Source organism: Pseudoliparis swirei, chromosome 16, assembly GCF_029220125.1.
Source record: "Pseudoliparis swirei isolate HS2019 ecotype Mariana Trench chromosome 16, NWPU_hadal_v1, whole genome shotgun sequence".
Taxonomy (NCBI): domain Eukaryota; kingdom Metazoa; phylum Chordata; class Actinopteri; order Perciformes; family Liparidae; genus Pseudoliparis; species Pseudoliparis swirei.
The window spans coordinates 3,850,510-3,874,826 of record NC_079403.1 but is presented as its reverse complement, the minus strand read 5'-3'; the positions used below and the strand labels follow the sequence as shown (position 1 = coordinate 3,874,826).

At 45.7% G+C, this 24,317-nt stretch overlaps 1 protein-coding gene across 1 annotated transcript in view; it reads right to left on the bottom strand.

Annotated features, from left to right (window-relative positions):
• The window catches only part of LOC130206449 (cadherin-12-like), a 77,668-nt gene that overhangs the window by 32,001 nt on the left and 21,350 nt on the right, over window positions 1–24,317 (bottom strand). The window contains exons 2-6 of the mRNA XM_056434431.1: window positions 21,224–21,518; window positions 17,366–17,485; window positions 15,075–15,112; window positions 14,820–14,943; window positions 12,108–12,295 (exon numbers count right to left, since the gene is read on the bottom strand). Of these exons, the coding sequence (XP_056290406.1) occupies window positions 12,108–12,295; window positions 14,820–14,943; window positions 15,075–15,112; window positions 17,366–17,485; window positions 21,224–21,518 (765 nt within the window). The remainder of the gene's footprint in view (window positions 1–12,107; window positions 12,296–14,819; window positions 14,944–15,074; window positions 15,113–17,365; window positions 17,486–21,223; window positions 21,519–24,317) is intronic.

The window sequence follows — 24,317 nt, the reverse complement described above, 5'->3', positions numbered from 1 at the left end:
AGGAGGAGGAGAAGAAGGAGCCGGAAAACTTACGGCATTAGTTCAGTCGTCATCGGGAAAATCAGCATCGAATGGAACTCAGTTTATTGATAATAATCAATAATCAAGATTTTTTTTTTTACAATGTCAAAATGACTCCAAAAAAAGGCAATTTAACCCTTGTGTTGCCTTCGGGTCATTTTGACCCGAATCAATATTACACCCTCCCCCCACCTCTGGGTCATTTTGACCCGATTCAATGTTTCACCCTCCTGTTACCTTTATATCTACTAACATATTTTACCCTTTGGGTTCAATTTGACGCCAGCAATTAAAACCTCCAGGAAATTATTAGAATTAATATTGTTTTCCAAGTTTAAGTGTGAGGCACTTTATGTTTGTTTGTTGACCACCGAAAGAACACCGACATTAAACATTGAATGGGGTCAAATTAATCCTAAGGCGGGGGGAGGGTGTAATATTGATTCGGGTCAAAATGACCCGAAGGCAACACAAGGGTTAAATGTGATATGAATGCAGGGCGACCTATAAATAGTTTGTCTAGCACATCACGAACCACCGCGGAGACAGCGTTGCTGAGCTCAGCAGAAATCCACACGCAGGTGGAGGAGGAGGAGGAGGAGGGGGAGGGGGGGATGGAGATGTCGGTGAGGTGGACAGCAGGAGGCGTACATGTCGCCGGCCTCATTAGCCGGCGTCTCGCGCGGGGGTGGGGGGGGGTAATTTTGACTAATTACTAATCAATAATATTCTACATTTAAAGGAGGAGAGCGTTGCATCACATGTCATTTAGCCGACACTCTTATCCAAAGATAACTCATGTTACATTCATACACCGCTACAGGGAGCAGTTCAGGGTTTAGTGCCTTGCTCAAGGGCACGTCGACTAGGGCGGGGATCGAACCGCCAACCCTCTGATGGAAAGACGCGCCTGCTAACCGCTGAGCCACAGACGCATCACGAACATGTGGAGCAGGTGGGGTCAGCGGTGTTCTGCCTCGGATGCGTGCGGTTAGCTTGCTTTAGCTACAATCGCTAGCAGGCTAATCCAGCACGACACGGAGAGACACCCGACGACAGCTACCTAGAGAGCTAGCTACTAATTAGCTAGTTAGATAGCCGCAGCTAGCCGCTGCGCACTGACAACTCGTGACTAATGGCAGCTAGCTTCAACCAGCCACCAGAGGGCGCCGTGCGTGACCTCGAGGAGCCTCCGCGCTCGGCGACGACGTGCGCCTTCTGCGAAATGTTGTCGGATGACGCCGTGTATTTATTTATTTGTATGCGTGTTCCTCGCATAACTCAAAAAGTATGAAACCGAATCGCATGAAATTTGGTGAGATGATTGGTTATTATCCGGGGACCATTTGATTAGATTCTGGGAGCGATCGGGTCAAAGGTCAAGGTCAAGGTCATGAAAAGGTCAAAATCTTCTTTTCACCATAGCGCGGTCAATCTTTATCCAATTGGCATAAAACGAATGCCAAAATGTTCACAATTCAATGCCCAATTTTGTGATATGTGAAGCTATGCGCTCTACCGAGTGCCCATTCTAGTTAAGTAGAGAAGAGAGACGACGACGGGGAGAACAAATTGCGGCTCGTTTCTTCAGCAGACGGAGGAGGTGAGCGGCCTCGCCGACAGACATATTATTAACTGTCAAGCACGTCTCTTAAGTTTAATTTACACATCCTGGTGTTTGGGAGCGTGGGACGCCGACTTTTTTTTCCTTTCTGATACCCGCCGACGTCCGAGCGTGTCTGAGGATATCTGTTGTTCACGAGGAATAGAAACGGGGCCAGCGGAGGGGTAATGAGAAACTCCGAGTTAATGAGAAAACGCGCTAATGTGTCAACGCTCGACTCGGGGAGAATGGAATCGGATCGGGAGGCCGTGAGGGAGACTTCTCAGAAAGGGAAGGGAAAAAAAACTTTAATTCTGACTGCGTGTATCATTTCTTAACCCCCCCCCCTCCATGGAAGATGACCTACTTATGCGCTCAGAACCAGTGGCGTACGCAGTCAGGAACACACACATCTCGCGTGTGTCATCCTTAATCGACGTGCACACACACACACACACACACACACACACACACACACCTCTGCGTGTTTGAAGTGTTTCATTAGGGCGCCGCCGCCGGTGTGTTTGCACCTCTTATATTTTTTTCGTTTTTTTTTACTGCGGACACAACGGGGAAGTGTACCGGCGGAGGGATTTGCGCGAGGAGGACCGAGCGAGTTCCTCCCGTGTCACGGAACACGCTTGGAATTCTCGCCGTGGCGTTCGCCGCCCTTTGATATGTAAATGTGCTCCTTCATTGCACCGGCAGGGACGCCGAATGAAGGAAACTTCTTCTATTTATTTATTCTTCTGCCAGTTGAACCTGTTTTGTTCCAAGGGAATGTGTTCATGTATAACAGGGGGAGGGGGGGGGGTAGTCTTCTGCCAACAACAATGGGCGAAGCGAGGCCTCTCTCCCTTTTTAAAGAATCATCATCACACCCCGGCGAGTCATTAGCTGATTTCATTTGTTTGTGCTGAACACAGGTATTACACCGGGTGGCAAAAAACTAAAACAACAACAACAACAACAACGCGAGAGTTTAATCCGCGATGTGCCGAGTCGTCTTAATCCATTCAGCTCAGTTTTATGTATTTACTATATTTACAAACCCTCGTATGGTTATGGTTCTTTAAAGAACCCTGGTAGAAAGTTTCTCTGTGGCACCAGAAATGGTTCTTTATAGAACCCTGGTTAAAGTTTCTAATGGAACCAAACATGGTTCTTTCTAGAACCCTGGTTAAAAGTTTATAATGGAACCAGAAATGGTTCTTTAAAGAACCCTGGTTGAAAGGTTCTAATGGAACCAGAAATGGCTCTTTATAGAACCCTGGTAGAAAGGTTCTAATGGAACCAGAAATGGTTCTTTATAGAACCCTGGTTGAAAGGTTCTAATGGAACCAGAAATGGTTCTTTAAAGAACCCTGGTTGAAAGTTTCTCTGTGGCACCAGAAACGGTTCTTTATACAACCCTGGTTGAAAGGTTCTAATGGAACCAGAAATGGTTCTTTATAGAACCCTGGTTGAAAGGTTCTAATGGAACCAGAAATGGTTCTTTAAAGAACTTGCTTGAAAGTTTCTCTGTGGCACCAGAAACGGTTCTTTATACAACCCTGGTTGAAAGGTTCTAATGGAACCAGAAATGGTTCTTTATAGAACCCTGGTTGAAAGGTTCTAATGGAACCAGAAATGGTTCTTTATAGAACCCTGGTTGAAAGGTTCTAATGGAACCAGAAATGGTTCTTTATAGAACCCTGGTTGAAAGGTTCTAATGGAACCAGAAATGGTTCTTTAAAGAACCCTGGTTGAAAGGTTCTAATGGAACCAGAAATGGCTCTTTATAGAACCCTGGTAGAAAGGTTCTAATGGAACCAGAAATGTTTTTTTATAGAACCCTGGTTGAAAGTTTCTAATGGAACCAGAAATGGTTCTTTAAAGAACCCTGGTTGAAAGTTTTGCTGTGGCACCAGAAATGGTTCTTTATAGAACACTGGTTGAAAGGTTCTAATGGAACCATAACTGGTTCTTTAAAGAACCCTTGTTGAAAGTTTCTCTGTGGCACCAGAAATGGTTCTTTATAGAACCCTGGTTGAAAGTTTCTCTGTGGAACCAGACATGGTTCTGCTGTGGCATCGCTCTGGAGAACCATGACCAGATGGCTCCTTCATGTTCAGAAGGTCACTGCAGACGTCGACTGACAGCCGGTCGAGGAGGAAGCTGAAGCCCCGCCGGTCGCCATGGCGCCCACGAGCGGCCGACTGACCGCGGAGAACAACGAGCACGTGCCCCGGAGAACCGGAGAACCATTCGTTATCCCTCTGAGTACTAGAGGGGAGAAGAGATGCTCACTTTATTGTGCTGCCATCAGTCACATGGGTCCGTGTCCTTGGCTTTGCCTCGGAGCACCCCCCCCCCCTCAGAGTACTCACAACAGTGGAGTGCCATCTTGCCAGCAGCCCTGTCCACACACACACACACACACACACACACACACACACACACACACACACACACACACACACACACACACACACACACACACACACACACACACACAGCGGTGCAGTGGAGTGGCTGTGGGGAAAAAACACTGGCGCTGCCACTCTTAAAAGGGGGCGGGGCTAGCCACGGGATGAGCCCCGAGACGGCGGCTTAATCTATTACACCCCACGCCTCCCCGGGGCCGCCGGGGAGAGGAGGCACTCGGTGGACTTCGACCGCCTCTTTGTGCTAATTCACTCACACACACACACACACACACACACACACACACACACACACACACACACACACACACACACACACACACACAGATAAAGACACACAAACACAGATCTTGCTCCCTGCGAGGGGTTCCTCGTGTGTGTCTGGATGTCTGGTTGTTCTCAGGTATTGTTCCCTTTCTTCTTTTCGACTCCCTTTTCACGACCGGGGCCCGAAATAACTCCCCCCCCCCCCCCAGAACATTCCGCACCGTAATCAATAGATTAGGCTCCGCCCCCCGGCGCTCTGAGCTCTTAATGCTATCGGGTTGTTTAAAAAAGCTCTTCAATATGTTGTCTTCTCCCCGTGGGGAGGTTAGAGATCATACAACGGGCACTTTGAAGTTCTGCAACGTCTAGAACCAGAGCACACGGCTTCTAGAGGGTTCTAAAAGCACACCGTGGAACCAGAGATGGTTCTTTGAGACACCTTTATAGGTTCTTTGAGGAACTATTTAAGGGAATTGTTCTTTAAAGAACCCTGGTTTGAAAGGTTCTTTTTGGAACTACAAACAGTGCCTTAAAGAACCATTAAAGGTTCTTTGAGACAACATTATAGGTTCTTTAAAGAACTTTTTAAGGAAATGGTTCATATTAAGAACCCTGGTTTGAAAGGTTCCTTGTGGAACCAGAAATGGTGCCCTAAAGAACCATTAAAGGTTCTCTGAGACCTTTATATTTTCTTTGAAGAACTGGTTCTTTAAAGAACCCTAGTTTGAAAGGTTCTTTGTGGAACTGGAAATGGTGCCTTAGAGAACCATTCTTTGAAGGTTCTTTGAGACACCTTTATAGGTTCTTTGAAGAACTCTTTAAGGAAATGGTTCTTTAGAGAACCCTGGTTTGAAAGGCTCTTTGTGGAGACACCTTTACAGGTTCTTTTCGTGGTACCTACCCCCGGTTCCTCACACTCTGCAGTGGGTTCTTTAACCTCTCGTCCATTAATGACGTTTTCTGCCCGAGAGAAATGAGACCTGCAGACGCCGTCTGACTTGAGAGTGAAATTAAATCCTTAATCGACGGCAGGAAAGACGAATAAGAGCGTCTCGCCTCGATACCGCCGCGGGGGGGGGGGGGGGGGGGTCTGAGAGGGGCCGCGGCCATCAAGGCAATTAGTGGCATTTAGTTTTTTTGGGGATAAAAGATGTTTAATAGTGCCGTTCGGTGCCTCTTTCCATAAATGCCACGCGGCTGATTCTGATTTTTATAATTATTAGAAATGCAACATATATATTATTATATTTTTATTTGTGTTATTATTTTTATATTATTATTAGAATATATTATTATTAGAAAATGCAATAAATATATATAGCATTTTTAAAAATAATATATTGTAATAATAATATAAAAATACTAATTATTATTATTTTTATATTATTTTAATATATTATTATTTAAAAAATGCATATATAAGAGCTTTGAAAAAATTATATATTGCATTTTCTGATAATAATATATAATAATAATAATATAAATATATATAATAAATAATCATACAAATATAATATTATTATTTTTATTTGTTGGTGTGTGTAACAATCAGTTAATAATTGGTCATAAACATTATCTTGCTCAGCTCTTAACTATCAATTTACCCATTTAATAATGATGGTTATTATAACATGTCTCTGTCCGTGGTGCTGAAACGCTTTCATGTAGTTTGTGGTCGAGTCAGACGTCTCTCCCTGGACACACACACACACACACATGATTAAATACTTCCCCCTGAATGCCGGACTCCAGCGGTGGTGTGTGTGCGGCCCTCGCTCTACACGAGTCACCTGCACTTCTTCTATCCGAACCTCTCTGGCGCTCTGGGCCGGTGGATTTGGGGGCGGAGCCAGAGGTCTGCAGCAGATGCTCTTCATCGCTGAGGAGGAGGAGGGGGGGATAGTCCCCTCAGCAAATGTGATGCCACCCATGCTGCCGTGGAGCAGAGAGCAGCACCTGTCCCCCCCCCCCCCCCTCCATCTCTCCTCCAGTAAACATGCAAATGGACCAAATAACATTTAATCGGACTGAAAAAATGATTTCAACCGGAAAGGTTATCTCGCCAGCGGCAACGCCGGCGCCACGGCGTGGGCGAGCTGTAGACGGCGAGCGGTCGTGGCGCTCTGCAGAGACGTTTTCTTCTTCTTCTTCCTGGTAATTCACGCGGGTGGATTCACCTATTGTCTCCCTTCATCCTGTGTTTTGCAAGATGTGATGTGCAGACCCCTCGACACCCCCCACCCTCTAAACCCCCCCTCCAGGTGATCATCCTTATGAAACCCCCATCACTCCGGATCCTCTTATCAGAACCAACATTCCAGAGTCTCTCATTTGGGGAGAGAGAGGGGGAGAGAGATGGAGAGAGAGAGGGGGGAGAGAGAGAGAGAGAGAGAGGGGGAGAGGAGGGAGAGAGAGAGAGGGAGAGAGGAAGAGGAGAGAGAGGGAGAGAGAGGGGGAGAGAGAGAGAGAGGGGGAGAGAGAGGGGGAGAGAGAGGAGGGAGAGAGAGAGGGAGAGAGAGGGAGAGAGAGAGAGGGAGAGAGAGGGAGAGAGGGAGAGAGAGAGGAGAGGAGAGAGGGGAGAGAGAGAGGAGGGAGAGAGAGGAGGGAGAGAGGAGAGAGAGAGGGGAGAGAGAGAGGGGCGAGAGGAGAGAGAGAGATGGAGAGAGAGGGGAGAGAGAGAGGGGGAGAGAGAGGGGGAGAGAGAGAGGGAGGGTGAGAGGGAGGGGAGAGAGAGATGGAGAGAGAGATGGAGAGAGAGAGAGAGATGGAGAGAGAGAGAGAGATGGAGAGAGAGATGGAGAGGGAGGGGGAGAGAGAGAGATTGTCCGCACCCGTCTCTGGGGACACTCCACCGATGGAGTGTGGGCGGTTCCGTCTTCATCTCCATCTTCACACACATTTCATCCCTCTCTCCTCTCGCTATCTCCCTCCCTCCACGTCCCGCTACCATCACAGTCCCACGCGCACAGCGGCCGCGCTGGCTAGCAAATTACATGGCGGTGGTGTGTGTGTGGGGGGGGGGGGGGGGCTTGGACAGTTAAAGTGGGGCTCAGAGTATCCCCGACAGATACAATACCTTTGTACTGCAGGGGGAATATATATATATATATATATATATATATATATATATGTATATATGTGTGTGTGTGTGTGAGAGTGTGTGTGTGTGAGTGAGTGTGTGTGTGAGTGAGTGTGTGTGTGTGTGGCCGTGTATGAAGCAGTGAGAGGGGGAACAATGGAGGGAGAGATGCCTCCTCTCCTCCACGCTGTAAACAAACAACGGTCCTCATTAACATCATACTTGCCTCCTGCCAACGAGAAGGTCGCGACGCCATGATCTGCAGCCGCGCTCACGACCACGCTAAGCACACGCTAAGCACACGCTAAGCACACGCTAAGCACACGCAGTATACGCATACGCCATTCACACACACACGTGTGTTTGTGCATCCCGAGGCAGCGTTTAAAGAGAGAGTGAGTCTCTCGCTGCGTACTTTTGGGGGGGGGGGGGGGGGAGATCAAAGGACATGAACTCAAAATGTATCAGTTAACGAATAACGCTGCTACATCACGAGGAAAAGAAGAAGAAGAAGAAGTAGAAGAAGAAGAAGAAGAAGAAGAAGAAGAAGAAGAAGAAAATGTGCTCTCTCCCAAAAAGAGTATGTTCGACTGTTGCGTCATCCTGGAAGGCTGGAGAGCCGAGAGGAGGGAACGCTTTTGTAATCAGAGGAAATGCACCCAGTAAAAATATATATAAAAAGATGAAATAAAACTTTCAAATAATAAAAAATTTATAAAGGTGAATTTGTGTATTTTGTATTTTATTTTTATTTTTATTGAGTCATTGCAGTACAATAAAATATTATTCTATGTAATATAATAAACAGAAAGACTGAAAAGGGATAGGTAGTAGCAAAAATGCTTATATATTCATATCCTAAATTATTATTATAAAATATGTAAATTATAATTTGAAATTTGCATTAACGTGATTATTTTAATGAAAAAAACACTTTTTCATTTTTGGTCGAAGTCTGAAGGAAGTTTTGAAGTTTTTACTTTCAGACATAAAACTCATTGTAACTTTAACGACGTCTCTACTTTTGATCAATATTAACGGTTTAATTTAAATAAATATAATTTACATACATACGGAGCAGGATGATGAGTGGGGAGCGCCCGTGTGCCTTTATGAAAAAAGTCATTTTGGGAGAAAGATAAGATTAATCATTCCTTGAAAAATGAAATTCATTTTATCTGATCATTACATCACAAATATCTCTTCTTTCTTTTTTTATCTATGAAGATAAAGCCATGAAGCGATTCATGTGGCCGTGTTCTTTGGCTCATATCTCCGCGGTGCTTTGGTCCAGAAGGATTCCGTAAAGATATTTAGAATCTGTGTGAAGTCCTCTTGCTTTTTAACATCTCGTCGTCTCCGATTCCACGGAGCTACGTGTCGCTAGTTCCAGAAACGTTCCGAGTGGGCCGACTCCTGACGAAATTATGATTATGATATTTTAATCATTAATTCAGCCAGTGTTTGAGTTGTGTTGGAATGGTTTCCTGATACTTGTAGCCCAGGTTGTGTTCTTTAATTTGATGTGCAACATCAATGTATTTGCTCAAGTTTATAATCATGTTTTAGACCACAGGTGTCAAACACAAGGCCCGCGGGTCAAATCCGGCCCGCCGCATCATTTCATGTGGCCCCTGATGGCTTGAAAGACGTGTGATCACATGTGAGAAAAATTTCCCACGCTTTTATTTTGAAGGTTTCAAATTAAATGGATTTATGTTGTAATATTAGAGACATTTTCTTATAAACAATATGTCTACCCTCAAATAAACAACAATCACATGCAAAGAGTTATTTAACAATATGTTCAAGGATCTTCTAAAGTGTTTCCGGCCCTTTAAGAGGGCGGCCATGATGCTGATGTGGCCCATTGGTTTAGAGAGTTTAACCACATTGTCTAAAAGTCCACCTTAAGTGAATTCTTTGCGTTTTGGTGGAAGTCTGAAGGAAGTTTGGTTATTTTCAAACTTTTTGTGATTTAAAAGTTAAACAACGTCTCCACTTTTAAATGAATAATAAAGGTTATGATAACATAAATATGAAAAGTTCCCTTTTCTGACCAGATGTTGAGCGTTTTCATTGAAAGTGTTTCAGGGCCCGAAATATTTAACCTTTTAATCACCAAGCTCCTTTTTTTGGGGGATTTTGGGAAGATAATTCAATCCTGGAAAAATGAAATTAATTAAAGCCATTTCATCTGAGAAATGCTTACAAATATATATATATATATATATTTATCTTCAAGAACTTTTTTTTTTGCGTTTTCAAGCGTTTTGGTGGAAGTCTGAAGAAAGTTTGGTTATTTTCAAACTCTTTGTGATTTAAAACTTAAACAACGTTTAAATAAATAATAACGGTTATGATGACATAAATATGAAGAGTTCACTTTTCTCACCAGATGTTTCAGGTTTCAGGGCCCGAAATATTAAAAACAAAAGTCAATTTGGGAGAAAGACAAGATAAGTCATCTGGGGAAATGAAATCCATTTCATCCGTTTCATCCGTTTCATCCGTTTCATCCCCGGCGTCGAGCGCTGCTTACAAATATCTCCACTTTCTGACATTAAAAAACATATTTCTCTTTTCCCCAAATCCAGAGACACATTTTGTGGCGGCTGCATTATGCAAACTCAGCGTTTCTTCTTCATCTCTTCTTCCTCCCATTGAAGTGACAACAAATGTCATTTGATCTCGCAGCAGGGGGTCGTCCTCACGCGCCGAAAGGGGAGCGTGTGTGTGTGTGTGTGTGTGTGTGATTACGCCTCTTAACGGGTCGAGCCGAGCGGCGCCAGATGTTCTGGAGACGCTCGGCGTTGTGCGCCGGCTTTCAGGACGCAGACGACTGGGAGAGCAGACGGAGGGGAGAGGTAAACAAAGCACCCATGGGTGAGCCTGGTTTCTGTCTACAGAGCACTCAGGGGGGGGGGGGGGGGTGATGTCATCCATGCAGCTGGTCGATGTCATGCCCTCCGAGTCGCATCACAATCTTCAAGAGAAGTAGCTGCTCCCTCTAAAGAGAACCTTAATGAGACCCTCCCTCCCTCTCTCCCTCTCCCTCCCTCTCTCTCTCACGCCCTCTCTCTCTCTCCCCCTCTACCTCTCTTTTTCTCTCCTCTCTCTCTCTCCCTCTCCCTCTCTCTCTCTCTCCCTCCCTCTCTCCCCTCTCCCTTCCTCTCTCTCTCTCCCCCTCCCTCTCTCTCTCTCTCTCTCTCCCCCTCTCTCTCTCTCTCCTCTCTCTCTCCCTCTCTCTCTCTCTCCTCTCTCTCTCACGCCTCTCTCTCTCTCTCATTCCTCTCTCTCCTCTCTCCCCTCTCTCTCCTTCCTTCTCTCTCTCTCTCTCTCTCACGCCCCCTCTCTCTCTCTCTCCTTCCCTCTCTCTCCCTCTCTCTCCCTCTCTCACACCCTCTTTCTCTCTCTCCCTCTCTCTCTCTCTCTCTCTCCCCTCTCTCTCTCCCTCTCTCTCTCTCATGGATGCATATCCTCGCCCACTGTCCGGCCCTCATGCGTTCCGTGTCCAAAGAGGAATAAATGAAGCTCTGGCTCTCTGCAGCCCGTGGGTGGAGTAATAATAACAATAATGATAACAATAACAATATTTTTATGAGGTGCGAATGAATCCTGTCGTCTTTGGGGGGGCGGGGGGTCACTTCATACACCAGGCTTTTTTCTTTTCCTTTTTTTTACGCTGCATTAATATTTATCCTGGTTTCATACTTTAAAATCGATACGCTCATTAGCGGCATTATGTGGAGAAAGAAAATGAAATGAAATAGAGCCACGCGGGGTAAAGTCACGAGATAATAAAGTCAAAATGGAAGTATCTACATTATTTTGTCCCATATGTATATACTGTATAAATAATGATTAATCAATTGCGTAATCAGTGTTATTATCGTCGTAGAGCAGCCCTTGTTGCACGGCTGCAGTACGCTCTACCTCTCTCCAGAGGTTCAGAGAGAGAGAGCTCCGACCCAACGGGCCGGGGGACCTCGTGCTGCGTGGTCGGCGCCATTAAATCCATCCAAGGAAAAGAAGAACATAGGGCATCGTGAGGGGGCCGAGTGGGGGTGCCGAGCAGAGAGCGGCGCCGGCCCTTTAAGGCGCCGTCGCTTTAAGGACACGGGAAGACATCACACAACCGGAAGATCACAGGTTCAAACCCCCCCGCCCCCCTACCCGGCCCTCTGCCATGTGTCCTGCTGGGGGGCGGAGCTTACCCATTAAAGAGCTCGTTAGAACGTATTTTTCCCATATCGGCCATCATAGCTGTCTTTATTATTATTATACGATATATATTTCCAAGAGTTCTGCTGCGTGATGTTGACGTTGATGTCTCGTGTTGTCGCGTTGTCGCGTTGTTATTTATATTTAAATATATATAAATAAATAAATATAAATAAATATATATAAATAAATATATATAAATGTATATATATATGTATATATATACATATATATATATAATTATCTTTTTTGCATTAATTTATTGTATCTACCTCCAACTGATTCCAGCCCAGTCACTTTTTTAATATCCCCTAAATAAAACCTCAACTTTTCTTTTTACATTTAGAGTATTCTGGTGCTTCCTCTCTTTGGTGGGCTTTTATTGTGAAAATCCTCTAAAGTGGGTAATAAGTGGCATTTAAAGGGCCGTATGACGGGCAGCACGGTGGCGAGTGAGGTTCATAACCACGGACCCGCCTGTGTTTACCCTTCTGAGGATGATGACGCCCTCTTGGTTGTGTTCGTTGGTGGCGATGTCGAACATGGCGCCGCCGTCGCCGGGGACGATGGTGTACTCCACCTCGGCGTTCCGGCCCACGTCCAGGTCGTGGGCTCGGATCCTCCCCACGGCCGAGCCCACCGCCGACGACTCGGGAACCCTCAGGTGGAAGAAACCTGCCGAAGAAAATGAGGCTTCATTATGGTCATATCGCCATGGCAACGCACGTCCTGACATTCTCACACCCTCACGTCCTCACATCCTCACAACCTCACATCCTCACGTCCTCACATCCTCACATCCTCACATCCTCACGTCCTCACATCCTCACATCCTCACATCCTCACAACCTCACATCCTCGGACATTAAGGCACTTATTATTTGAGGAAGTGTATGTTTAAATATGCAAATTAGGCATCGCATCCAACAATTTGCATCCATAAAAATAAAATACTAAAATGGAAATCTGATAATTTTCTGGATTGTCTCAATTCCATAAAATTTGAAAAAATATTATATATATATATATAGAGATATACACATATCTCTATATATATATAGAGAGAGGGAGATATGTGTACATGCATGGATCCATTTATGGATATTTTATCAGTCATGACCATATATATGTACAGGACTGTCTCAGAAAATTAGAATATTGTGATAAAGTTCTTTATTTTCTGTAATGCAATTTAAAAAACAAAAATGTCATGCATTCTGGATTCATTACAAATCAACTGAAATATTGCAAGCCTTTTATTCTTTTAATATTGCTGATTATGGCTTACAGCTTAAGAAAACTCTAAAATCCTATCTCATAAAATTTTAATATTTCCTCAGACCAAGTAAAAAAAAAGATTTATAACAGCTGAGTGTTTGTCAAGGCTCAGGAAACCCTTGCAGGTGTTTCGAGTTAATTAGACAATTCAAGTGATTTGTTTAATACCCTACTAGTATACTTTTTCATGATATTCTAATATTTAGAGATAGGATATTTGAGTTTTCTTAAGCTGTAAGCCATAATCAGCAATATTAAAAGAATAAAAGGCTTGCAATATTTCAGTTGATTTGTAATGAATCCAGAATGCATGACATGTTTGTTTTTTTAATTGCATTACAGAAAATAAAGAACTTCATCACAATATTCTAATTTTCTGAGACAGTCCTGTATATATATATATATATATAAATAAATAAATATATATATATCCATAAAAATTATTTAAAAAATGGAAATCTGATAATTTTCTGGATTGTCTCAATTCCATAAAATTTGAAAAAATATACTGTATATATATACATATGTATATATATATATATATATACTGTATATACATCACTATCAGTCATGACCACATATACACACACACACACACACCACTATCACTTATGGTCATTACAGGCTTCACATGTCACACATCTGGTGCCATCAGAGGAAAACCAGGTTTACATTATCTATGATAACGAGAGGGGGAGGGGGGGAGTGTGTGTGGGGAGGGGGTGGGGGACAGATGTGTGATGGATGCAGCAACAACATAGTGAAGTGAGTCATGTGACCAGGACCTCCGGCAGGGCCGACAGCCGGTAGGAGGCCACAGGCCACACCTCTGTGACAGCACTATGGAAATATCATCTCATACATACATATATATATATACATATATAAATATGTTTTTTCTTCTTTGCATCCTAACTGAATAAAGCATTTTAAGCTGTGACGGTTTTACAGATCAAAGTATTTACAGTGACTGTATTTTATTTTATTTTGACCCGGTGACGCTGAGGTCAGTAAATCTGGCTGAGCAGCTTAGCCTGAACACCGGAGGAGGAGGAGGAGCCGGTGTCCCCCCCCCCCCCCCCCTCTAGACCCAGCCGCTCGTCCCCGTGGGCGTCGCCGGTCTTATTTGCCGTCGGTGAAGTGAAAATAAACAACGTTAAACTTCACGAGGACAAATAATGAGGAGTCATCAAAACAATTACAGGGAGGGACATGATGAAGACAACCTACTCCTCCTCCTCCTCTTCCTCTTCCCACTGGTCCTCTTCCTCCTCCTTTTCCTCCTCTTCTTGCTCCTCTTCCCCCCCACCTCCTCCTCCTCCTCTTCTTCTTCCTCCTCCTCTTCCTCCTCCTCTTTTTGCTCCTCTTCCCCCCACCTCCTCCTCCTCCTCTTCTTCTTCTTGCACCTTCTCCTGCTCCTCTTCATCCTCATCCTTCTGCTCCTCTTCCTTCTCCTCCTTCTGATACTCTTCTTCCTACTCCTCTTCCTCCTCCTCCTCCTCCTATTTCTCCTCCTCCTCTTCTTCTTGCTCCTTCTCCTGCTCATCTTCCTCCTCCTCCTGCTCCTCTTCCTGCTCCTCCCTTTCCTCCTGCTCATTTTCTTGCTCCTCCTCTTCTTCCTCCTCCTCCCCCTCCACCCTGTTGTAATTCACTTGTTTTATTTCCCGCTCATATAAATGTGAAATAAACGTCATGACGTGGTTTTAGTTTAAACGGCATTTTGGGCACACACACACACACACTGCACACACACACACACACAATGGAAAGGGCCACTCTCTTGCTTGGGGGGGCGGGTTTAGCGTCGACGTCAGCTGCTGGCTGATGTTGATGGTGGTGGTCCCGGCCAGACCCCCCAGCTGGCCCCCCATGTCCTTGGCCTGGATCAGCACCTGGTACTGCTCCTTCACCTCCGCACCACTCTTGGAGAAGCGGGGCGGGTTGTCGTTGACGTCGCTGAGGCTGATGTTGATGGTGGTGGTCCCGGCCAGACCCCCCCCCCCCCCATCATGGCCTGGGATCAGCACCTGGTACTGCTCCTTCACCTCCCGGCCACCCACCGGAGGCAGGCGGGGCGGGTTTGGCTGCTGCTGATGATGATGATGGTGGTCCTGCCAGTCACCCCCAGCCCCCCCCATCCCCTTGGCCTGCTGCAGCAGCACACTGGCTCCTTCACCTCCCGGTCCATGTTGGGCAGCGCCGTCTTTATGACACCTGGAGGAGGAGGAGGAGGAGAATGAGAGGCAAAAGGAGGAAGAGTAGGAAGAGGAGAAGGAGGAGGAGGCAGAGAGAGGACGCAGAAGGAGAAGGAGCAGGAGGAGGAGGAGAAGGAGGGGGAGAAGGAGGAATCAGAATAAGACAAAAGAGGAAGACGTGGTCAACATGAGATCTTTTATAAATTTGATTGCACAACAAAGAATGTAGATGTATCTAGGAGAGGCTCCCTCTCCCTCGAGGAGATGAGAGGAGAGGAGAGGAGAGTATAGAGGAGAGGAGAGAGGTATGGAAGAGAGAGAGGAGAGTATCAGGAGTATAGAGGAGAAGAGGAGGAGGAGGTATAGAGGAGGAGGAGAGGAGAGGGAGAGGGGAGGAGGAGGAGGTATGGGGAGAGGAGAGGAGGTAAGGAGAGGAGTATAGAGGAGAGGAGAGTATAGAGGAGAGGAGAGGAGAAGAGAGTATAGAGGAGAGTATAGAGGAGAGGAGAGGAGAGAAGAGGAGAGGAGAGTATAGAGGAGAGGAGAGGAGAAGAGGAGAGGAGAAGAGAGTATAGAGGAGAGTATCGAGGAGAGGAGAGGAGAGAAGAGTATAGAGGAGAGGAGAGTATCGAGGAGAGGAGAAGAGAGAGAGGAGGAGAGGTATGGAGGAGGGAGTATAGGAGAGGAGAGGAGGAGGAGAGTAGAGGAGAGGAGGAGAGGAGAAGAGAGGAGAGGAGAGAGGAGGGAGAGGTATAGAGGAGGAGGAGAGGAGGAGGAGAGGAGGTAGAGGGAGGAGAGAGAGAGGGAGAGAGGTATGAGAGGAGGAGAGAGAGAGGTATGAGAGTATAGAGGAGAGGAGGAGGAGAGGAGGAGAGGGAGAAGAGGAGAGGAGAGAGTAGAGGGAGAGGAGAGGAGGAGAGGAGGAGAGAGGAGGTATGGAGGAGAGGAGAGAGAGAGTATAGGAGGAGAGTATGGGAGGAGGAGAGAGAGAGAGTATAGAGGAGAGGTATGGGAGAGAGAGGAGAGGAGAGAAGAGGAGGAGAGTATAGAGGAGTGGAGAGGAGGAGGAGGTATGGAGAGGAGAGAGAGAGGAGGGAGAGAGAGAGAGAGGAGGAGAGGAGAAGAGGTATAGAGGGAGGTATAGAGGAGAGGAGAGAGAGGAGGAGAGGAGATCGAGAGAGTATAGAGGAGAGTATCGAGGAGAGGAGAGAAGAGTATAGAGGAGAGGAGAGTATCGAGGAGAGGAGAAGAGAGTATAGAGGAGAGTATAGAGGAGAGGAGAGGAGAAGAGAGTATAGAGGAGAGGAGTGTATAGAGGAGAGGGGAGGGGAGAGGAGAGTATAGAGGAGAGGAGAGGAGAGGAGAGAGGTATGGAGGAGGAGAGGAGAGGAGGAGAAGAGGTATAGAGGAGGAGGAGAGGAGAGAGAGGAGGGGAGGAGTATGAGAGGAGGAGGGAGGAGGTATGGGGAGGAGGAGGAGAGTATAGAGGAGAGTATAGAGGAGAGGAGAGTATCGAGGAGAGGAGAGAGGTATAGGAGGAGAGGAGAGGAGGAGGAGGGAGAGGAGAGGAGAGGAGAGAGGAGAGGTATGGGGAGGAGAGGAGGAGAGAGAGGTATGGGAGGGAAGGAGGAGGAGAGGAGAGGAGGAGGAGGAGAGGGAGGAGAGGAGAGGAGGGAGGGGAGTATGGGAGGAGAGAGAGGAGAGGAGAGGTATGGGGAGGGGAGAGGAGAGGAGAGTATAGAGGAGAGGAGAGTATCGAGGAGGTATGAGGAGAGGAGGAGGAGGAGAGGAGGAGAGAGAGAGGTATGAGGAGAGGAGAGGAGGAGAGGAGAGGAGGAGGAGTATAGAGGAGGGGGGGGAGGAGAGAGGAGGAGGAGGAGGTATGAGAGGAGGAGAGGTATGGAGGGAGAGGAGAGGAGAGGAGAGAAGAGGAGAGGAGAGAGAGAGGTATCGAGGAGGAGGAGAGAGGAGGAGGTAGGAGGGAGAGGAGAGGAGAGTATAGAGGAGAGTATAGAGGAGAGGAGAGGAGAAGAGAGTATAGAGGAGAGGAGAGGAGAGAAGAGGAGAGTATCGAGGAGAGGAGAGGAGAGTATAGAGGAATAGAGTTGAAAAAAACACAAAAGCTATACCAAAAAACTAAAATCATTCCCGAAAATCACTCAAATCGTACAAAACGAATCCGATCTCGCCGCCGTTGAAGCGGTCGTGTCGTCGCCGAGCTTCCCACGCTGACGTCGCCGTGGCGACCATGAGCAAAGGAACGGTCGTCTACCTGTTTTGGGGTCCACGGAGAAGTAGGGCTGGCCGTGCAGGATGCTGTACACCACGCGGGCGCTGTTCCCGTAGGTGGGGTCGTCTGCGTCCGTGGCCGTCACCTGCGTCACATACGTCCCTGAGGAGGAGGAGGAGGAGGAGGAGGAGGAGGAGAGACATAGTGACTTTGACTTCATGTGTTTCCTCACGAGACTCATCCCAACTCCCTGAAGTCGGTTAACCCGAAAACGATTCCCAGCCGACACTAATGAGCGATGAGAGAGCCGCGCCTCCTGGTGACCGGTCAATGTCGCTGATGGGGTGGAATGAGGAGGAGGAGGAAGAGGAGGAAGAGGAGGGCCGTGTCAATTTAACCCCACTGTAGGTTCACAGCATTATAATATTTTTTTTAAAGAGGAGGATAAAGAGGAGAGAGGAGCAGGAGGAGGAGCAGGAGGAGGAAGAGGAGTGGTAGCAGGAGCAGGAGGAACAAGAGGAGCAGGAGGGGGAAGAAGAGGAGCAAGAGGAGGAGGAAGAAGATGAGAAACAGGAAGAATAGGAAGAAGATGAGGACTGGGCCACATCTTGTTCGTGAAATAGAGGAGGAGGAGGAGGAGGAAGAGCAGCAGGAGGAGGAAAAGGAGCATACAAGAAGAGGAGGAAGAGGAGCAGGAGGAGGAGGAGAAAGAGGAAGAATACGAAGAAGAGGAGGAGGAAGAGGAGGAGGGCCGTGTCGTGTACGTTTGCAGCGTTATTTAAAGTGAGGGATGTAAAACGGAGAGAAGAGGCTCTGTGTGTTCACCCAACAAAAGGGGCGGGGCTAGAACAGCGTAAAGATGACATCATCAGTTCTGGTTGGAGGTTTTTGGCTCATCTTCATTCCACCGGCTCCTTATAGGCCGAGTCTCCAGCAGGCTAACAGGTGACGGGTTAAAGGGGCGGAGCTACCGACCAATAAAGGAAAAAAATGCCGCGTCAGCCGGAATATTTTGAATCTCCGGAGTCTGGTGGTTTTTTTTTAGAAAGAGAAGATTTAACACTGTCTTTAAAATAAGATGTTTTTCGACGTCAGGACTTCACGGAGCGCCTCGGTGAGCGGAGGACGTTTAACGGTCAAAAGTCAGAATATGGATAATCTATCCGACTTAAATAAATATGGCTCACGTCGCAACGTTCAACGATTCCCCCAGAATGCAATGCGGGCTAAACCAAATTGCCGTGGCGCGGAAGGAGATGCAGATCGATGGACTGATCCGATGTTTGGATGTGAGATCGACTGTTGGTGAAAATCCACTGGATGAACTCATCGCCGTGACAACCATCAGAGTCACATTCATATTCAGCATCGCTCCCTCTGAATGTTTACCTTTCCCTGCACACAGAAACACAAGGGTTCTCAAATGGTTCTTTAAGAGGCTTTGTGGTTCTACGAAGAACCACCACCTACTGGAGAACCATTCTTTTGTTTGAGACACCATTAAAGGTTCTTTGAAGACCTCTTTAAGGAAATGGTTCTTTAAAGAACCCTGGATTGGAAGGTTTTCTGTGAAACCAGAAATGGTTCCTTAAAAAAACATTTTTTGAAGGTTCTTTGAGGCACCTTTATAGGTTCTTTGAAGAACTCTTCAAGGTAATGGTTCTTTAAAGAACACTGATTTGAAAGGTTCTTTGTGGAACCATAAATGGTGCCTTAAAGAACCATTTTTTAAGGTTCTTTATAGGTTCTTTGAAAAACTATTGAAGGAAATGGTTCTTTTAAGAACCCTGGTTTGAAAGGTTCATTGTGGAACCAGAAATGATGCCTCAAAGAACCATGTTTTAAAGGTTGTTTGAGACACATTTATAGGTTCTTTGAAGAACTCTTTAAGGAAATGGTTCTTTAAAGAACCCTGGTTTAAAAGGTTCTGAGTGGAACCACAAATGGTTCTTCTTTGGCATCACTCTGAAGAACCATTATCGGTTCCCGATGGCCCCTCCATGTTTCTGTGTGTTCTAACAGAAGAAGATCATTGATCACACGGGTCTCGTTGCTATGAATATTCATAAGGACTTTAGTTGGGTTGATGATTACTTTTTGAAAATGTAACTTCCCACATTGTGTGTGTGTGTGTGTGTGTGTGTGTGTGTGTGTGTGGTGGTTCAGACTCAGTTGTATTATCAGCTGGGGTATTTCTGATAGTGGTGTCACTCTACATACATTTTCGTTCCCACTTGTATTTTTTACGGATTCGACCGTAATGAGTGAGAAAAGTTATTTTTAAACCTTCATTCTCGTCTGCGGTACATTTTCTTTGCCGTCGGACCGATTTTGATGCTGTTGCCAGGATCTGGATCACATTTCTGCTCCATGCGTCCAAAAACCGCACGCTGTGCAGAACACGAGGCATCTGATGAAAGATGTGCTGCTGTTGCATCATGGGAAACGAGGGATCCAGGGTAAATCCAGAGGAAATAATGAAAGTGGTGTGGAGATTATCTTGCTGAACAAAAAAAGTGTTAGTATCACATTTGGGTTTTCCACAGGGATTATTCTGTGCAATAATCCCAAAATGCAATTGGCTTCATGTCGAGGGATCCGGTTCGATGCCGACTTCCCGTTGGCCTACAAAACCTACAGCACTATACGGGGATTAAAAGTTTATTTAGTTTCATTTTGACCGCCTGTCTCTCCGAAGCTCAACAGCTAAACAAAAAACACTTCATAGATGTATTTAAAGTTAACGCCAGGTATCCATTCATGCAAAGAAAAGCATCACAATTATGTTTTTTAAGTACTTTTGCAGACTGCTTATCATCAAATTAGATGCTAATAATAATAATGTTAATTGAAGCATGTATCCCATAACAGCAGGTTGGAAAGATTTTAGGAAATGTTGAAGTGCTTTTATCTAAATGAGAGTTAATTACTTTGAATTAAATAAAGAAGTCCTTTTCTTTTCTTTTTCATCCTCTCCTCAGTAAAATAATCCACCAGACTTTCATGTCAGATTACATGTCATAAATCTACAATTATCAGATGAATTATAAAAATATACAGGCGTCCGTTTTGTGGGTGTAAGGTGTACCGGAGATATAAATGTGGAATTACATTTTTTTTTTTTTAGCCGATCCCTAGCTGAAATGTGTTTACCCTGGACCGGTTCACCTTGGACCGGTTCACCCTGGGCCGGTTCACCCTGGACCGGTTCACCTTGGACCGGTACACCCTGGACGGTTCACCCTGGACCGGTTCACCCTGGACCGGTTCACCCTGGACCGGTTCACCCTGGACCAGTTCACCCTGGACCGGTATCACCCTGGACCGGTTCACCCTGGACCAGTTCACCCTGGACCGGTATCACCCTGGACCGGTTCACCCTGGACCGGTTCCCAGACATTAATCAACCAAACCTCCGCGTCACGAACCTTCAAGCCGTAGAACACACACGATCGTAAACCACTCGCCCACCGTTGCCGCCCCATTAGACGTGTTCATAATCGAGTTGAAAGCTTCTCTGATTTTTAAAGTGAACTCTTTGCGCACCTTATGATTTTTTTACCGACTCGTTTTCTTTTCACACTCACAGACACTCGAGAGACTTTCGGAGTTCTCAAGGCTTCGGCGGCATTTAGATCAAGAGGAACCGGATGTGATCTCTTCTCCCTTGAGGGGGACGGGGGAGGGGAAATATCTGAAGACAAAGCCGAGAAATATACTCAGGGCACACCGAGAATAACTAACTGTGAAATGTCAAACTCTGGGGGGCGTCTTTGCCCCTCTGGTGGTTCCTGTGACTTTCTTATTCTGTGGATCAAGAGGAGGCAAACGACGAGCAGAGGATTCCTATCAAACGAACATACCCCCCCCCCCCCTATCCCCCGGAGCGTGGCCACTGACCTACTGGGGACATCTCGGGCACGGTGGCGGTGTACGGTCCCTCCAGGAACTTCGGCTCGTTGTCGTTGATGTCTTGGACCTTGATGACGAATTCGGACTCAGGTTCCAGGGGCCTGTTGGTGTCGATGTCGACGGCCTGGGCGCGCAGGGTGTAGTACGGCTTCACCTCCCGGTCGAGACTCCTCAAGGCGTGGATGTCTCCGGTCGTCTGGTCAATCGTGAAGATGGAGCCGGCCCCGTCTCCCGAGAGAGTGTACTTCACCGCGCTGTGCCCCCCGTCGAGGTCGGTGTGCAGCTGCGAGAGACCAACAAAAAAAAATGAAGGGAGAATAATTAAAAAAATGGCAGGTTGAGTGCAAACATTGGCACAGATAATGATTCATTGAAAGCGCTGGGGAGGAGCTGTCAAAGAACACCGTTTCAAGGAAACTGGCTGCGCATCGGAGAGCAAATTCATGTCTCTTGCGAAGATCTGCAAAAAAAAAGAAACACTCGAGTCACGAGGACAGGGACAAAAATGAAAATGATCGTACTCTTTCAGAACGTTTCACAGATTAATGAGGCTAAAATCTCGTATGAATAATTGAGCAATTACGCCGCAGCGATAACTCTTCGGCGTCGCGTTACCCGATCGCTATTCAACGGAGGGCTCTAAAAATCTTTTCCGTGAGACGGGGGCTTTTTTTCTTTTTTTCCCTAACTCAAAGTGGCGGTGAAAAACCGAGAGGACCGTTTCCGACGGCGGAGGCCTGCGACCGGATGACTCTCGGGCACAGTTGCAAAATCTCACTCCCGCAGCCAGAGAACATCTTTGTTAATATAGATCCAGGGCCACGTACAGCTCTCTTTGTACAAGACAAACACTCCGGGCCGGTGGCAGGAAGGCTATTGACATAGTTATGTTGGGGGGGGAGAGATCAGTCATATGATTCAAAACCCATTAAAATATTTAAGAGCTCTAATGCAACGCGATCATCGGCGCACGAGGACGAGGATACGTTGCCTTCTTATCCGATGGAATGGAATTTTCCACACCTGCACCCTGCAGCAGCTGTATTATTATTCCTTGAGACAAGTACGGCTATTTTAAGCGTTGGCGCGAGTGACATGCTACGTAAGGTAAAAGCAAGGGCGTGTGGCCTGCCAGTACCTGCCGGCTGCTGGACATGTGGTTTAAATGACAGGAAACTTCTAATTCTTCACTTTAGTTTGGGATTTTCGGTCATTTCCCGGGTACCGCTTAAGCTGATTTTTTTTTGTTGACAGTTTTCTTCTGGATGTTTCATCAAAATCATTTGATTTAATATCAGAATATTAGTGTGTAATAATAATACCGTAACTCTGAGCTGTAAATTAGAATGTTGACGTTGTATAGCCTTGGAAATACGTCCACATCGGGCCACATACTCCGTATGTATGATTCACAATTCATGAGCAGGCTGGCGGGATATTCCCTGCCGTCCCTCAGACCACAATCTGTCCCCTCTCCTCCTCTTAATGATTTAGTTGCCGATGCCGCGATGCCTTCGCTAGCCTCAGCCGCCGCGCACTAGCTAACGGCGGAGCGAGTCCTCTCACACCCGACGCCGTCTTATTCCTTTGCACTTATTCCGTTTCCTTCCACCACCGCAGGTAATTAAGACTTCATTTACAGACAGACAATCATCCAGTGAATCTTCCGTGATGATTGCAGGCGATGGAGAGGAGAGGATATTCTATATTTTTGGGATGCATCTACATAAAGTCCCTGTTGGGTTCACGGCTGAAAACAAAACCGAGGCACGAAAAACGCGCGGGGAAAAGTTGGTGACTCGGTGCAAAATTCCCAGATTCAAACAAGAATAGCATTGCGCTATGATTATTCATCAGTATTCAAATGTGCGAGAAGCTATTTCTGGTCCACGACTAGGTCCCAGTGCAAATGATGCAATGAGCACAACATCTAAAATGTAGATTATTATTATTGTCTGTAAAAAATACTGTAAAAAACACACTGATTATATATATACACATATACAGGACTGTCTCAGAAAATTAGAATATTGTGATAAAGTTCTTTATTTTCTGTAATGCAATTAAAAAAACAAAAATGTCATGCATTCTGGATTCATTACAAATCAACTGAAATATTGCAAGCCTTTTATTCTTTTAATATTGCTGATTATGGCTTACAGCTTAAGAAAACTCTAAAATCCTATCTCATAAAATTTGAATATTTCCTCAGACCAAGTAAAAAAAAGATTTATAACAGCAAAACAAAATCAAACATTTGAAAATGTGTTTCCAGGTGTTTCGAGTTAGACGATTCAAGTGATTTGTTTAATACCCTACTAGTATAATTTTTCATGATATTCTAATATTTAGAAATAGGATATTTGAGTTTTCTTAAGCTGTAAGCCATAATCAGCAATATTAAAAGAATAAAAGGCTTGCAATATTTCAGTTGATTTGTAATGAATCCAGAATGCATGACATTTTTGTTTTTTTAATTGCATTACAGAAAATAAAGAACTTTATCACAATATTCTAATTTTCTGAGACAGTCCTGTATATATATATATACACATATATATATAAATATATATATATATATAAAATCAAAAGTGTCAAAGTATCCTGCACACTTAAATCGCTATTAATCCATGGTCACCAATTTATCATGATACATTTGGAGAAGATGAATTAGGCAATATGAAATGCATCACTCCTACTCTAGCCTATTTTTGAATATTTACACAATTTAATTGTGGCCACTAAAGCCGACGGTTACCATAATTATCGGCATTAGTGTCATACCCGCGTTTTAATGTGATGCTTCCCTTCATCGCAAGATTGACGACTCGCAAATTGTCGCAGCTTAAATGGTAAACATCCCCATTCACGGCACACTTTTGATTGACACGTGCGGCGGGAAAATTAGTGTCGAATTAACCCCGGGTCGCTTGTATTATTATTATGCAAACCAGCCACAGCACTTTGAACCCTAAATACGACGTTCAGACAGTTTTTTTGGGGATATGATCAATGTCCCGTCATCGAACTTGCATTAGAACTAACATCGGAATGAAGGACGGCAGCAAAAACGCACACGGGG